Source organism: Phalacrocorax carbo, chromosome 14, assembly GCF_963921805.1.
Source record: "Phalacrocorax carbo chromosome 14, bPhaCar2.1, whole genome shotgun sequence".
In the NCBI taxonomy this organism is placed as follows: domain Eukaryota; kingdom Metazoa; phylum Chordata; class Aves; order Suliformes; family Phalacrocoracidae; genus Phalacrocorax; species Phalacrocorax carbo.
The window spans coordinates 10,732,511-10,750,527 of NC_087526.1; the positions used below are offsets into that span (position 1 = coordinate 10,732,511).

The following is an 18,017-nucleotide window of genomic DNA, read 5'->3' on the forward strand; positions in this document are numbered from 1 at the left end:
CTGACAACTAATCGTTAGCCGGTCTGGAAGAGCGAGTATGAGTGACACGGACGCCTGCCAATCCTGTGTGTGGGTGGGCAGGGCTTACTCAGAAGGCCGCCGCGGCCCCTGGCGGGCGGGGTTTAGTTCGCGCCGGAGGCGGGCTGGGTGGTGAGGTGGTTCCCGCCGGCCGAGGCTCAGCGGAGCGGGTTCCTCTGGCCCCGTCTGATCCGGCCCGGCCTCTGCGGAGGCCGTGCCGGCCGCAGCTCCACGAGCGGCCAGGTAGCTCTGTTCTTGCCAAGCCGACGGGGCACGATGGTCGGTCCGCTGTCCTCACGAGTCCCAGGACTGCGGCCCGCCCCGGTGGTGGGGAGCGGCTCCTCCTCATCCCCCGCCAGAGCTGAGCCACGCTGCCTCACCTACGGCTAGGCAAAATTGGAAAAGCTATTGAGAAACTCCCTTCTTCTCTCCCCCTCCTCCAAAGTAGAGAGAAAGGGGATTCAGAGTGCCTCGAAGTCCTAAAAATGTGGGTGTTTGGCTATCTGCTGGCTCTAGCTGGAATTGAGGGGGAAAGCCATTTATCCAAGAAATGTCACTGAAGGAAAGGGTGAAGGCCAGAGGGTGGCATGGCATCCCAGAGGACAACGTTGGAAGAGAGAAAATAAAACTAGGTTCCACCTGGCAGGCAGGTTGATTGCAGTGAAGAGAGGATCCACTGGATCCAGTTGCCACGTAGGATGTAAAATGCAGTTCAGCTGTAAGGCAGTTTTGCTACCTCTTGATTATAAATATTTCATGCTCACTGATACTATTTTTTAGTATGCCTGAATTTTCTTTTTGTTTTCTTTTTGTTAAATGTTCTGCTTAGTTGCTGAGTTTGGCTATGCTCGTACTCCTTTTCCCACCCTTATTTTGAGTTTCAGGCTAATGTATTCAGAAACTGTATTTTACATTTTAAATTAAGAATTGCTACAGAGCACAGGTGCTATCTGGGACATTCATTTGGGAAGCAACTGCTGTGCATGTTCTTTTTTTCAGCTGAAAAGAGGAATCAAAAATAAAATACTTGTAGCAAGTTGTTTACAAATAATGGTTGATTTTTTTTTTATGAAAAAGAAACAATAACATTGAAAGGAGTTCCTAATTGTTTAGCATAATTGCTGTTTCTCTTTTTTTAAAGCTACAAAAAAAATCCTGACTGAGAATTAACTGTGATTTGAAAGTTTTGTTTCTTCCTGGGACGTGTTAGAGAAAGGGGCAAGGAATGCTGAACAGGAATAGAAACCAAGAAACAGGAACCTGCATATCATTTTGTCACCCAGAATATACTATTCATGTACAATTTATACCATTCTTTTTGTACCATATCAGAGTAAGCAAGCTAGTTTAGATTTTTATTGGCTGAGAATATCTGAGAAGATCCCTAATGTAGGGCTTTAAGAATTTTTCTATATTTGTATAACTTCTACATTTTTAGCTTTGTAGATAATTTTACTTTCAGCATAAATTTCAGTTCTTATACTTGCTTGAGTTCCAAATAAGTAACATTGAGTTTTTATTTTCAAACAAAAGTAAAGCAATTTAGGAGTTACCACTTCTGTGATTTGCTACTCACATACATAGATGCATGCTTTCTTTAGGACAAGGTAAGATTTAATACATTACTCAAATTTAAGATTAATAATTAATCTAGAAATTACATGATCTTAGCAAAATGAATCTTGAGGCAGATTTGCTAGCTATAAGACTGGAAGATTTAGACCATGACATACAATGAGATAATCAAATATGATAATTTATAGTAATATTAATCTAGTGTTCAAGAGCATGGTTCAAGAGATATCCAGTGATGACTTCTATATATACTGGCCTAAATTTTTAGTATAGACACATGCTTGTATGCTCAAGAGATCACAGTTGTATAAACTGATTATTTCAATTGACAAAAGGCTTGAACCATTTTTTGCAGTAAAACATTGTGTGTAAGAGGCAAGGAAAAAAAATGTGTGATGTTGCAGACCACAATTTTACTCTTTAGAACCCTGGGGACTGGTTCTGTTTTTCCTCCTCTGGCAGTTGATGACAGCATCATGTTATGATAGTGAAGCGTCCCCTTTTACTTACTATGTGTACAATATAATTTCTTGACAAATCTCTAGTGTGCTGAACTCTGTCTTCGGAAGGTAAGTAAACTATTTCTTAAAGCAGTGTTCATGTGTGTAAAAAGAGACCAGCGAAACCCCATACTTCTATTACTTATACTTACTTAGTTTTCTTATGTGTCTCTTCAGAATTTAGATTATCTAATCTCTGGAAACAGATAACTGGATGGACTTACATAAGGACAATCTACTTATTTTTCTTGCCGCCTACTTTCTTGCTTGGTTTATAATTCTGTATCTATGTTATTTAAGGTTGACTCTGTTATTTAAGCTCCAAGTCCCAGGTTTAAAGTCCCAAGGGCTTTTTAATCTCTTCGATTCCACAGTTTCTGTGTTACATGTGAGCCCATTTCACATACTGCCCACTGTATCATTTCTGTTGTCTTATCCCTCAAAACAACCAACTTAGCAAACATAGCTATTCTTATTTTCATAGTTGCTTTTTCTGGTAAAAAAAGGTAAATGAAGTAAAAAACCATAGCCTCCAGTTAAGAAAAGATTTCAGCCTTGCTGTTGGATTATCATTATCAAGTATTCAGTCAAAGAATTAAACAAAAAATTAGAAAGTTATGTCCCACCAGCCACCTAGGTTGAAAACAGCTGTATTGGGTTTAATACTTAGCCTGCTACTTTTGTTGATTTGTTGTTCTACTATCTAGAAAGCAAAATGAAATTAATGTATTTTGCAGAGTTGTAGAAATCACCCAGAAGTCTGCTTGACTACATGGAGGTAGCTAAGAACAAATCCTTTATTTTGTGCTTCAGTTAAACAAGATGAGCTAATTCAGAGTTTGAGTAAACTCAGAGAAGAAAAAAGATCCAGTAATTGTCACGGGGTAAGTAAACCCAGTTTCAAAATCACAAGGCAAATATATTCAAATTGGCTATATGGTTTCCTTTTTTGTGTTAAAAGACCATCCAAGACTGAGATTTTTAATTTGTTTATTTATTATATTATTGGACATTGTATAAACACAGAATAGCATAGAGGCTATCTAACAGAATTTAGGATCAAGTAGACAAGATAGATTCACTGTGGGGAAGAATGATACCCCATAAGCAGTGCAATGGCATCAAAATGCATTCATTGTGTTCTTTTGGGACCTTGGAATGAGGGAGGGGAGATTACTTGGGAAAGGATAAGCTGGAAAAGACAGAAGAGGGACATGCATCTCATCAATATATGTTCTCCTTAACATAAAGATAATTAGGTTTATATCAGGTCAATAGTTTTATTTAATCTGTTTATTTCTGTGCCTTTACCCCCTCCAAACACTGGGTTCCTCATCACATACCTAAAGCCTTGGACCCACAGGCTTTTCAACACAAGTGCTCACTGCCCAAACCTGCTGTCCCCTAGGGACTCAGTGCCTCTGCTTCCTTACCATGCACTACCTGACAGTGGGGCTCTTTCACATTCAGAGCCTGGTTCCTTGCACCAGTCTTTCCACCTCAGTTCTGTCTCCTTACACAACATCTCAGTCACCCTCCTGCCGGTCCCCTTCCTATACAGTAAAGCATTATAAAAGTCAGATGGCAGAAAATGGCTTTTGGAATGATGGAGTGTCAGGTAAACTTGTAGGTAAATCCTGAATTGCTGGAGGTTCTTGTTTTGCATTGTGCCTGACATACAGGTTAGAATCTATAGGTGATTTCTCTCTGCAGTCTTCAGCCACAGTCATATGGCAAAAATGAAGTATCATCCGGGTATGACCAAAGTGAGGATCACAGAATTGTTAAGGTTGGAAAAGACCTCTAGGATCATCAAGTCCAACAACCAACCCAACACCACCATGGCCTTCTAAACCATGCCCTGAAGTGCCACATCTACATGCCTTTTGAACACCTCCAGGGATGGTGACTCCACCACCTCTCTGGGCAGCCTGTTCCAATGCCTGACCACTCTTCCAGTAAAGACATTTTTCCTAATATCCAATCTAAACCTAATCTAAAGGGTGATATTCCTTGATTATTTTTGGGCCCAGGAATACTTGAGAGTAAGGGAATGAGGTGTTTGAGCCTGTCTTGCTGTCTATCTGTTCTTAAGATACAGGTCTTACAAGACAAAGTACAAAAAGATCAGGATTTCCAATGTATGTTTGCAAAATATTCTCTTTATGCTAAGATTTTGCCTGTGCAGAATCTTCCTAAAGCTAATGGAATTCCAGTTTATGGGGCATAATCTGAGAAGGATAATGACAGATATGAAGTAAAACAAAGTGCAAGATACATATATCAGATATTTTCACTTATTATTTACCTGAAAGCAAAACTTAAACACAACAGATTAAACAACTGGCATGTAGTGACAAGCAAAATAAGATCCAATAGCAACAAAATATGTAAACAAACAAACAAAACAGCACTCCCCAACAACAACTTCTAGTTAAACAATAGTAACTGAGATTAAAATTACAAGAGCCTTTTAATCATTGTCCATTTGGGAATAAAGGAATTATTGGATCACAGCTAGATAGATCTAAGCTCTATCAGAGCTAAGGAGGGAATTTTTCTGGTACACTATAATTTTTCATACCACGTAATAGTTTTAGGCTTTCCTCTAAAGTATATGGTCCAGTCATTTTTGCAGACAAGACTCTAGATGAATGATTAATAGGTTTCTGTATGGTATTTCATGCTTCTCTTTCCTCTTCATAAACCCGTGCAAAACAGGCTTCTGTTTTGTAGGAATTAAAACTTGGAATTTAGTCTTTGCATAAAAAAGTTTTACAAAATTGGAACTGTGCAAAAAGAACATAACCTTTGTAGCATCAAATGTACAATAGTGAATTCTTAGGATTCTGTGCTACAGTTTGAGAGCAATCTGCCTATTTCTTGACATTCTACTATCTCTGAAAAAAAAGAAAACTGTGTTAAGAACTTACAGGGTAGGTCATATATTTGGAACAGGGGAAGTGAAGCAAGTATGGATTTGTGCCCCTGCCCTATAATTAAAATTCTCAATGGGAATCATGCATCAAAAAAAAATTTATAATGAAGCAGCAGCTGAAGTAATTTTGTCATAATACATAACTGAATGATATTTATAGAGACTTAAGAAAGGCAGGAAAGGAACAGGTACTAGGTTTTAGGCAACGTGTAAGAAAAAAGCTATCTTGCTGTTTTGTGAAACAGAAAAGTAGAAATCCAGTTCAATGCCTGCATCTGGTAATCAGTTTCTGGCTGTTATGTAATGATGTGAAATTTCTGTGGTGACTGATTGCAGTTTTTATTTAGAATCTATTAAGCAAATAAATAGTCTACTTGCAGAGCAGGTGGAACAACTGCTGCATACATTAAAGCAGTAGTGCATTCTTAAGAGATCACACATTGAATACAAGCTCCTGCATCGCTATGGTTTTATGAAACCTTTTGTTTCATTCTGGGACTTGTTCCTCCTTTCAGGCCGAAAATCTGGTTGCAGTCTAGTATCGCTTCTTTGTTTCGAAGGGTGACTATTAGGTGACAAAGTGATTACAAATTAGTTTGTAAGACTATATTTAGAAAATCAAATGTGGTTAATTTTTTTTGTCATGGTGTGAAATGTTTTCTAGAAGGGAAGGAGGGGTAGTGAATTAGAAGTAGAATGATTGTTTTGGGGAATGGTTATTTAGAAGACCCAGATTATGGTTTTAATACAAAATTATTTTCCAGTTTATTTTCTAGTGCTGTATTGACTGTACAGTTAAAAAGAGGTAGGGTTGGAATGAGCTTTCAGATCACAAGAAAAACCCCATTCTTATTGGTGTTTCAGTAAAGGCTTTGAGTTAGAATTTGCTATTTATAAATCCTATCAAATGTTATTTTACTATTGTAGCATGGCATTAAGATGCTTTTGATGGCTAAATGCTTATATTTTTCATAGTTATGCCGAAAGCCTCTATTTGTTGGTATTAGGTGGGCTGTTCTTTCTAAGGTATTTTAGAGGTCCATGTAGTTGAACAAAAATGGAGAGATTGAAAGGATTTTGCTATTTAATGTAGTAAGCAGGTTCTCCAGATACTGTCAAATTTTTGTCTGAATACATTTAATATACATTAGAAAATCCCCCAAACCTGTACATTAGTTTATATTGGTTGTAAAGCCCTGTTTTCATGTTTAGTGCATTTCATATATATCCACTTGGCATTAAACCTGCCTTGGTTTACAACATTTATATTTACCTTGTTTAAATGGTAATAATTTAATCCACTGATATATACAATATAATCACCTATTTCCACATACACCTTTATGCATTTATGTGTTGTTTCTATTGTATATTTCTCTTTTGGAATGGAGTTTGTGTCTCTGGATATGCAGTTCTTCAAAGAACAGCTTCCAAGATCACCAGCTGATTAAAACTATTATATTAGAAAGTGTTATCTCAGAAATTACATTCTAGAAACTAGAAAATGTAAACACTTCCATTTAATGTTATGTTGTCCAAGTAACACCTGCTTTTAGAAAGCTTTTTCTACAGCTTGGATAATGATAATTAATTGGTGACTTAGGTTTTCAGGCTCTTACGTTTTTGGCCATGTCTGAGGCAGATTTCATTTCAAACAAAACTATTTTAGGGAAAAATTAAGCTAAAAAAATCGTAAAACATTTCCAGAAAACACTTCACATTTGCATTGTACCTTGTAAAAGTATTTATTATCATTGGTATGAGTCTATCCTTGTAATAACCATTTGCTTTTCCTCCCTGATGGGTTAATCATATAGCAGTAAAACAAACAAAAAGTTGCACTTTTTACTTATTTTCCCATTTTTTAAATGACTGGCTATAACAGAAGAATAAGCACAATATCTTCAAATGCAGTATATACATCTGTACTAGAGGCAGGCTGAGAGCCTGGAATAATTACCAATAGGATATATGGAGATTGCCATTTGGCAATCTGAACAGCCAGAGGTCATAATGATGATTCAATAATTGGTATTAGTTGGTGAATAACTTTTTTCCACTACATGTTTCACCGCCCAGATAACATGAATTCTTTATTGTATCATGTTATTTCTGAGTAGCTCAAAAGTGCCACCAAAATGTAAATAGGAATGAAAGCACAGGTTAGAACTATTCTTTTACTTCACAGCTAGAAAAAAACACCAGGCTTACTTTACCTGAACTTTAAGAAAGTTTTAGACTGCATTAGTAGAGAAAAACATACTACTGTGCACATCACAGAAACATTCAGGCTGAAATGGGCCTCAGGAGGTCTCTAGGCCAACCTCCTACTCAAAGCATGATCAAGTTATGAGGTTAGACCAGGTTGCTTGTTTGAAAGCTCCAGTGCAATCCGGTCTACACAATAAAAGAAAGTAAGCCAGCAATGATGTTCAGCCAGGCCTTTATAACTCTACTATAACAAGAACAATGAGCCATGACCATTTATTAGCAGCTATCTCTGTTTACCTTTGCCAGACTGGAGGCTATGAAAGCCTGCCCGGCTTTTAACAGAACAAAACCCCATGTGTTGCTTTGTATTAAGATCTAAATTGAAACTTTGGCAGCAACATCTGTGTATCACAAATAAGCACCATCCAACCTGGTTTGATGAAGCTATGTTGTCACAAATCACAGCCACGCTGGCAGACAGGGTTTCTAGAATGAGTGCTGCGCTCCCTACTCTTAGCTTTATTTCCAAAGAAGCCCTTGTCCCATCTTGGTGCAATATTATTTTTGTGCCTACAGAGTGCATGCCTGTATGCTCCAGTGTTAATAGCACTATGCAGAAGCAACGTACATTGCTTGTTACAGAACAGACCTTGAAACTGAAGTCCTGGTTCTATCCCAGATCTCTCTCAAGCCTATTAACTTCTAATAACTTATATTGTCTAACTTTTTTATTTTGGCTTGGAGGTACCATGTAGTTTAACTAAGGACTAAAAAGGCTTGTGTTTTAAGGCCTTTTTCCTACCACCAAGGAATCATGAAAACAGAAGTCAGCTAAAGAAATACCAGACAATTTCCAGAGGCTTTCAGAATTTTACACTCAAAAGGAAGATGGAATGCCCACGTTTTTTTTCACCCCAATGTTCCCTTCTTTCATTTTCCAAGCTTATCACTCAAACCATAATACTGAATTTACCTTTTCATTCACAGGGGGGAAAGTAATTTATTCTTCCTTCTATGTTTTTACCATTTATTAAATGGGCAGATTAATGCTTTTATACAGTGTTTTGCATAAAAAACAAAGTATTGATAGTTGCAAAGTAGTAACAGTAATACAAGAAAACAGACTGAGACTGCAATTGGAAAACTCTTCCAGTTCCCTTCAATATTTCCACCCCCATTTCTTTTAACTGTTATTGTTCACAACTTACTCAATAGACACAAGAGGGGCTTAGATACATTAATAATTTTTAATCTGCCTGGAAAAGATTTTATTGTCCTTGAATGACTATAATTTCCATACATTGAAAAAACAGATTAATGTGCTGGGTGAAACTCCGGGCTCACTAGAGATAATGGAGCCTGGATTTCACCCTAGGGTTTTATGTAATAAGCTATTAAAGTGACATTTAAATAGATGACCCTGCAACGCAAAGAGTAATATTTCATTCATGCATTAATATTTTAAGTAGTCTGTCAAGGAAAAACTAATGACCAGAAACAGTTGAAACTGGAAAGAAACCCTTTGTTTTGTTTTCTTTTAATCTGATGTTTCTAATCTTTTATGTGGATGGATAAACTCCCATTTTTTTTAGCATTCTAAAGATTGTTCTACCTAAGTCAATATTCATAAATATATATGATGCTTTCTTGGAAATTCGCTGTCTCTGGACTAGTGTGTCAACATCTTGCACTGGTATTGCTTAGATGTGCAATCACTTAGCAGCAAATCTCCTAAAATGGGATTAAAAAATAATTAAAAAAATTTAATCCACTGTCAACCTTTATTACTCCTAAAAATGCAGTAAAATACAAACTTTAGAAGGGAATTGAAAGGAGAAATTTTTTTATCCCAGATTTATTGTCATTATTTACTTCTATTCATATTACAATTTGAAAGTTTATGTGAGACTATTGCAAACTATGAGGCTGAGATCACACATATGCAATTTGCCAATCAAGCCTGGGCAGCGCAGACAATAATAGCTAAGTGCCAGGTGCACAGAAACTCTGATAGATTTCCTTCATGAACTTTTTTTTTGTTACTTCCCCCCCCGTTAGTTTTTATCCTAAAGCAGGGAATATTCTGTCACAGTTGATGACCAATAATATATTCTGTATAAGCATCTGTTCTTATTCTTCATAAATAATAGCATAATCTCTTTTCTATGCAATGATTACACCAATTAAGCAGTAAAGAAAAATTGAGAATTAATAAGTAGAAACTATAGAGAATTAGTGTTCTTATAACTTGTATAACCTAAACCCACAAAAGCAAATATGGAAAAACACCTAAAGAGTCTATGTTCTTCACTTTAATGTCCAAAACCAGATCTCTTGCCACTGTAACAGTATCAGAGAGCAAGACTGAACAGTGTAAAGTTAACTGTATTTCTTTTCTGTTACTTTCTTTTTCCCACAAAATCTGTTATCAAATTATCTTCTCCCAGCTTAATTGCTTACTCTGTCAAACAGCCAGTGAGGTATTAATGTTGGGAAGAAATGTTTCCTGATCGTGTGCATGTACAAAACAGTGAAACATGTAGCCTATAGTATTTTAGTGGCTGAAATAATGTAAGGTGCATGCTTGAGGTAAGAGGAGGAGAAATTATTGTATGTACTGCTAAATGACTTTATGCTTCTGTGAAATAATGATGTGTATAGCTTAAAAGTATTAATTAGCGGAATATGATACAAGATGTGTTCATCATGGCTCCCACTGTATATATGTTAGAATTTTGTAAGGAATTTTATAAGTGTTTTAGTCATGGAGAACTGTTCCACATCTGCTTTATCTATCTTTCTTCCTTTACTTAGGTTCATAAGGTTAGACTGTTATGAAAAATATTGTTCTTTCCTGTTACATGGTAACCACATAAATATTTTACCAATGAGATTAATGAGGCATCAATAAAGACATCTTTCTGTAAGAAGTAGCATTGCATAGAACTTCACAAACCAGCTGTAGTAGTTCAAGCCAGGTGAGCTAGTAATGAATTCTGTAAATTCTTGTCTGTCTGCCTGGATATATTAATTCTGACTGTTCTGTATAGCTTGTGTGATAAAAGCACAGCATCTCTCCGAAGTGAGTGAAAAACTTAATTCTTTGATGTTCCAGGAAGCTATTAACTCCAACTATGTCATATTGTCTAAGATTTTTCCAAAGAGTGGGATTTAGCTTCCTAAATAGAGGGATCTAGTGTAATTTTAAGCGCGTTCTGGGAGCTGAGATGTCTTCATGGGGCTGATGCATATGACACAGGACTTGTAAGAGACTCTTGGCCTTGGGGAGTAGAAGCTAGAGGCCACATGGGACATTCTGGAGCACCTACAATATTTCTAGAAGTCTCTCTAGTTGTCTGAATTATTCTGTTGGCATAGGAAGCTTTTGGGGGGAGCAGGACTAAAATTCCTTTGGCTTTTTAATTGCAAAGCTGAACAGCTCTCATGCTGCTGACAGGTGGAGAGATTTATTTCTAAAGCACTATATCTTTCTTCTTGGAAAAGTTGATTAAAACTGTTTGTAGTACAGGTCTTTTCTATCAGTTTAGCTGGTAAAACAGTGTCGTCATGCCATCCAGAGGAGGATGAATTTTATATTTTGTTCATATGTTCAATGTTATCAGGGTGAGGTGGCTTCCTCCCACCATCAGGAAAAAAAAAATCTTTAAAAGATACCAAGAAAACCAGCCAGAGGTAAGAAAAAAGCATTTGTCACTGGAAATGAACCTGCCTCTAAGCTCAAGGCACACTGTGCAAGGAATTTTTAAGTAAATTAGATCTCTAAGTCTGTTGGGTTACTGCAGAGAACACAGATATTCTGAACTAAGCTATGATGTCCTTTCTTGATTAAGTTGTAGAACTATAATAGTGTGATTGTCATACTACTTGAATGAAAAAATTTCTTTTCCATTTTCTAAGATATATGGGAATATATTCAGTTCAGAATGAATTACATTCTGGTTGCAACTGCTTACTTCTAACGTAAATAAAAATGTAGATTCAAAAGCTCAAAGACATCTGCCTGATGGTTGGTTAGCTTTATAGCAAAACTAAATTTAAATCTGACATATCAAAGCTGAAAAGATCACATGTGCTTTGTGCAAGACTACTAATTGTGAATGTCATCCAGTGTTGACAGAACTTTGAAGAAATTAGAGGTATGTTCTGAGGGCCCATATGCCTTCCTTTTCTCCAGAAATTGTTGTCAGGGGTATGTCGAGCTCTTCTGAATGTATATTTCTTGGGGTTATGTGAGTGTCCCCTGGTGGTGGTTGCCCCAGTTGCCTCAGTATTTTCTGTGCTGCTGCACCGTACAAGAACTGGTTTGCTTCTAGCCTTTGTGTTTTTATCCATGTTTACAAAGATTTGTTTACATAGTACTAGATATTTAACTGTAACTTTTATGGCAAAAAACATGTCTGGACTGAGACTTAGCAATGATTTCAAATGCTTTGCATTTGCTTGTTTGTCTTCCTAGAATTAAATTTACACATGACGTGTTTGATGTGGCTAGAGGAAGATAATGAGAGGTATGAGAGCTCTTCTCCATCAAAGCACAGGACAGACTGTTCCATGGTTACCTCACTAAGAAAGCATTGAACACTGCTTACTAGGGTTCTTCTGGAGGCCCAGAATTGTGACTGCTGATATGAGCCATGCAGGTCAGTACAGGATCGCTCATCCATAGTCTTGGTGTTGACACTAACCCATATATGAGTTTAAACACGCTCTTTGATTGCTTCTCTTCATGCTGCTACAGTAGTAGATGTATCCCTTGAGGAAAACTTTACCCTTGGATTTTTTTTATGGTTATCAGGCAGATCAGTGAAGTGTCTCTGCTAAAATCTCGACGTGAAAATGAATATTGAATATTATGCTAAAACTGTGCTGAATAGCGTTTTCTAGATATGAGCGATTATTTGCCCGCATTTTTTTTTCCCAGTGTAATAACGTGGAAATGAACGCTAGGGGATGCTACACTTCCACCAAAGTTGGCGAACTAGATAAGGAAAAACCCGCCAGATCTCTGAAAATTTTACCATCCTTTCCACACAAACGGTAAGGAAAACAGCTTTTGGTCATTTGATGTAATGGGATTATTTTATTGGAATGTATCCGACTGAGTAGAAATAGGTAATTTCTTTATTCTGTACTAAACGTCTGGGGAAAAAAAGGCCTTATTATGAATGTTAAAAGAAGTTTCTTTTTAAATATCTATCCTATAGAACCATCCAGATCAAGATCAGGATCCCATTTCAATAGATTACATGCAAAAGTAGGTGTAGAATAGTTCAGATACACCATATATAAAGTTACAGAGTTGTTTAGTCTAGGGCTCCAATCCTAGAAACTGTCCTTTGACAACAAATACAGAACAGTTTGCAGGTTTGAAATTTATTACAGGACAAACCTGGCTGTTCTACACTAGAACATGTTTTTCCTGTAAGTAATTTACATTGTTTTCAAGTGCTTATAAAAACTATACAAAATAGAAATATTTAAATGTTGGACAATTATGTCAACTTTCATCATATTATAATGTGAAGAAGAAAATAATGTAAAATGTATGTAGATGACTTCTTTAATTAAAAAAAATAAATCATAAGAACAAGCGGGAATGACAACCTTACCTTTCAAGGTAAGAAATTGCCTGTAACAGCATTTGCTTTACAAATCTTTGCAAATAGAAGCAATGTTAAAGAGAATTTTTAATTATTATACATGAGTTGCATAGGATGAGGTTTTTATCTTTTAAATTATACAGACAGCTAGCTGTGTTTCAAGTTTTCTGCTGATACCCCTGCCTTATGCAGCCTTGCTGATCAGCTTTTAAAAAAGAGCGTAGCATTTGTTTGTCATACAGTCCCTTTGTTCGTTTCTGGGTTGTCAGAAAAAATGTCAATATCAATTTTTGAATGCCATATGAATTGCTGGTGGTATTCTATGCTATCCATCCATCAAGATCTAAGTTTTCCTAAACCAATGCATACACAAGTAAGTAAACCCAAGTGTTTGCTGCAAATACACTGTGGGTTTTGTGTTTCATGGTTTTGTTTTGGTTTTAACATGGACTCGCACAGCGAAAGAAAGAACAGGCCAAGTAGTGCTGTAAGGTCATTTTGCTCACAGGAATGCAAAGAACTAATCTTACCCGAAACACTGTAGATCAGTGAGTAACACTGAGAAGTCAAAGCACAAAAAATCCAGAAAACTGGCTAATATTTGTATGTAATTTTCTTTTTGTAGCAGTAACTTTGAGGAAAAGTGGGAGGTACAGTTTGAACTGATCTAACTGCCCCTAGCTGTTGAAAGGGGTCATCTCCTTCCCTCCCTCCCTCTCTGCTGTTCCTGGCTGCAGAGTCTAACCCACCAACGCAACTAGTTTTTTTGCTGTTTGAGCAAACTGGACTGGTTGACTGCAGGGGTCTACAAATAATAAATCCAGTGAGATGGAAGAAGTGGGAATATGTGGCTGGGAATGAGATTGGTAATAATGGTACCTATTTCAGTGGCAATAAAGTCTTATATAAAACTTAGCCATCTTGTTTAATTAAATTCTTAGGCCTTATTTGGGATCTGGACCCGAAATATATGTGCAGATAGTATCTCAGGTTTGATAAATTTCCAGTTTAGAAAGCATATTCTTAATATTTGTGAATTAGTCCTTATCTTTACATCAGGTTCACAAGCATGAGCCTACAACAATGTCAAGGAGTTGATAATCTGTATCCACTTTAGATTATTTTGGTGGGGTGAGTTGCAAGCATCTCTTTTGCCAGGCTTTATTTAGGTCATGAAAATTATTTTGATTTGTGTCCTAAAGTTAGAATTGTTGGTCTAGTTTTTCCTTTTGTATTTTAAGTATTTTTCTGCCATCATATAACGATGAAAAATGCACTGTAAATCAGAATAGTAACAACTAGCAAATCTTTTTTTTTTTTTCTGAATCGTGTTTTTCTGCTGTGATAAAATATTTGCACAGTGATAAAATATTTGCACAGTGCTAATATCCAGGACTGGTTGTTTTCCCAAAACATTCTCACATCCCTTGAAAGAACAAGCAGTTGTCTGGATGCACAGGAGAGATTAAAAATGTGCAAATTGCAGGACTGGCATCTGAGTGATTTTAGAAGAAATAAAGCTGAGAGATGGAGAGAAAGACAGTAAAACAAGGGTCACAATACTAATTTTATCCTCCACCAGTGAATGGATGTTGCATAGAGTTGCTTAAGAAATATTTGCAGAATTCTTTTCCTCCTCTGCGAAATACCTCGGTATTTCCTGAATTACTGACACTCTGAAATGCACAGTAACATCACAACTTGTTTTCAGTTGGCATTGTACTGCCTGGAATGTTATATTCCAACATATCTTTCAAAGCCAGGATTAAGCAAGACTATTATACAAGAAGTCAGAATAATGCTTTATAAAAGGGTAAATGGACATTTGTGCTTGAGTTCTTTTTGGACGTATAGTAGCTTAAACACAGAAATACATTTATTTCCCCTATACTTTTATTCTGTTGCTCCTTATGTGGTTGAAATGTTGCATACAACTTCTCTTTTGCATCCCCTAAACTCTGCAGACTGGTCACATAGTTAAGACTTATTTGTGTACCTAATTAACACACACTTGGATTTTATTATGTTATTGGCAAGTAGACTAAATACAGCATGACTTCTTCTGCCCTTTCAGAATTTTGTTTTTTGATATGGGTATAGATTTCTTTACAGTAAGCCTCCCTTTCAGAAACAACATTACAGTGGCATTAGCTCAAGAGTGTCCTCATTTCTGTCACCTGATAAGGAAGGCTCAGTAAACATTGTCTGTAAGTCCATCAGTGCATGAAAAATAATAATCTGTAAAGGTGCTGAAATGAATTCAACAGTTTATGCAGATGGTAGTTAATGTGAGTGAAATGGGTGCTAATTATGAGCGTGTCTTTCACCTGGCTTCAGAAGACAAAGCCACAGCTGGAAAACGTGTTGCTTCTTTTCAGAGACATGATTATATTTCAAAGGCTTTCTTTCTTCCTGCCTTTTCATAAGGTTGAAGAGACAAGGACAGATCTACAGTGTCATTTGGGCATGAAGAAAACATAGTTAATAGTACAAATGCGTTGAAAATATGGATGCAGTGCTTGATCACGTAGTTTCACAAAAATTTTTTAGTGGTAGTGATTGTTTAAATTGTCTCAAGCTGCTCACTCCTGCTCTCTCAATCATGCCACTACAGTTGTTATGGCACCAGCATTGTGAATTATTGTGAATTGGTGCCTTTCCTGGGTTAAAGTTAACACAGTAAATATTTGATTCACTGATTCTGTTCTCAGTGTAATCATACAGACAGTTCTGCTACAAGTGTGACTGAGCTGAGTGCTGTGGCTGGAAGGAATGGTGAGATGCTTAAGCCAGTATGTCTAATTAAAACAAAACCAAAACAAAACAACCAACACCAAAAATAACACCTTAAAAAAAAGTTGGTGAAACTGGGTTAAGCCTTTGTGAAAGTGATTACTGCACATTGTGGTAGAAAAAGAAAGAAGGACTTTTTGCTGGTGAGAGGCAAACCACAAAAATGAGATTAATATAGCAATTGGAATGGCAGATAGGGAGGAGAAAGGTGTGAATATGCAGACCCTTAAAGCTGAAGCCAAACTGCAAAATTTAGTGTGTCGAGGAGCAGGAAAGAGGTTAAAAGTGAGAGTGATATAGTGTAAATCTGCAGTGGGTTGTGATAGATATAAGCCTGGGATAGAGGAATAATCACTGTAATAACAGATATGGTTGTAATTCCATCACTTTACATACTTGGTATGAGCTTTAGCTGGTGGAGTCTTCTGTGAGATAATCAGCTTTAATTAAACAAAACAACAAAAGAAGTCATGTACCTCATTACTGTTAACCAAGTGATTCTTGAATGTAAAAAAATCAGAAGAGAAAAAGAAACCATAGTAATATGACTAGCGTTTAGCATTATCCAGACCTGGTCCTAAATAATTCTTCCCTAGCAGTAATGACTTTCTTCTGTTTTCCTGGGAAGGACCTTCATGTCAGAATAAGTGCTATATGCAGGATGTCTCACACTTGGGCATTAGAATCCCTTTGCAAAACAGAGACTTCTTTCAGGACTTTGTGCCTAGTTCTCATGCAGCATATCTACATTCCCATAACCGCCGACCTTGCACGTGCAGTGAGTTGGACTCCTTGCCTTGTTATCACAGAGTAGGCACAATAAATCCAGTCACTCCACAGGTGCAGTTCAAATGCGTGGTGGATGTGCTTTAGGTCTGACATGGAGTATCTCTGCATGCGTCTCACAGCTGCTTTCCAGGTAACTGAAAAAGTATTTGGCTGCATATGAAATATGAAATAAATTGTATCTGTTAGGCGTTTAATATACAGTATATAATTTAAATATGTAATAATGAAAATCTTGTTTTATAGAGGATAGGATAGCCGACACCCCAGCTCCCAGCTGTTGTATCTTGGAGAGACTGATTCAAACTGGGGTGAAAGGGATGAAATATGTGGGCTTGTGGGCTTATGGGCTTATGCTTTAAGATAACATAGGCTGTAGCACCTCTCTTAAAAAGCTACAGCTGCTGAAAGAAAGGGCTCAAGGGCAATTTTCGCCCCCTTCCCAGATATTTTTGGCAGATGATTGAGCATGAAAGGAGATTCCCTTTAGAAGGAAATGTACATGAGGCAGTTGCACATGTACATATACTAAAAATGACTATCAAGAGAAACTTCCATCGTGCACCAGATATTTGGTGTATATTACAAACAAAATCAGCTTTTTAATCCGCAGACAATGAGAGACTGTTGTGATCCAGAACAAATAATGTAAACCAAAAGTATTTGAAGATATTGTTCAGAAGAACAAACACATGCATGTGGCTGCAAAGCCTTTTAAGCTTATGGGCAAATGAGCTACCTACTTGGCATAAACGTATTCTCCAGTAGTTTCTGATAATTTACAAAAGTATCTGACCTTCTTAGGCAGTTCACTGATTTTAGCATCCAGCTCACTTTTAAAAATTTGGGAACTGCCTTTGTAGACATTTACTGTTGGATTCTGTATCAAATGTCACTCTTATCTTCTGGTCTTTAAGCAGTTACTGATAACTTTGGCAGATTCAGGACAAGGGGGAAAAGGTGGAAAAAAAGTCTTAAAAGGAAAGACACTGTATTACAATGTTTCATGTTCTTATCCTAGAAGTTAGGGTGGTTAGACAATGACTTGGAAATCCAGGAGCAAGCTACAAGCCCTTAATACAACTTCTTTCCCCTGGTTTTGGCGGCTTTATTATTATTATCCCTGGAAAACATGACGTTCCCCTGTTGTGTATCTGTTCAAAATGATATTTTTAAAGCTCTGTCTTTTGTCCATCACCTACTGTTCCCTCTCTGTTAGTGATGATTCACCCCCTACAGGGGTACATATCAAAACCCCCGTTCCTGTCATACAGACAAATCTCTTCCTTACTGGTAGTCGTTTAATTCTGAGGCTTTCGGTATATATTAAGTGGTGTAGTCCCTTACCACACTGTGGTGCTTCATGTGCGCACTTTCTGAAGATTCTGCCTGGCGGGCAGAGTTCTTTGCAAAGAACTCTAAGCATAGTAGGTTGCACTTCTAACATTGTTGTCTTTTAATTTCCTTTTGACTGAATTGTGCTTTCCATTTTTCCTTTGGTTTCTCTCTTTAGCCTTTTTTTTTCCCTGCCTCACAGCCCTGTTTTCCCTTAACAGCTCCAAAGCATTGAAGAGG

General features: G+C 37.0%; 1 protein-coding gene across 9 annotated transcripts in view; it reads left to right on the forward strand.

Annotated features, from left to right (window-relative positions):
- The first annotated feature begins 153 nt into the window (after positions 1-153).
- Positions 154-18,017, forward strand: part of ZMYND8 (zinc finger MYND-type containing 8) — an 82,162-nt gene continuing 64,298 nt past the window's right edge. For 7 of the 9 annotated variants that reach the window (XR_010375231.1, XR_010375232.1, XR_010375233.1 and 4 more), the window contains exons 1-4: positions 155-261; positions 2,831-2,977; positions 11,720-11,903; positions 12,185-12,300. Coding sequence is in view for 6 of the 9 variants with exons in the window: in XM_064465680.1 (XP_064321750.1) it covers positions 11,898-11,903; positions 12,185-12,300 (122 nt within the window). In the remaining 3 variants the exon portion in view is untranslated. Of the gene's footprint in view, positions 262-2,830; positions 2,978-11,719; positions 11,904-12,184; positions 12,301-16,489; positions 16,576-18,017 lie in introns of those variants that run through there. The other 2 variants (XM_064465679.1, XM_064465681.1) reach the window with 2 other exon arrangements.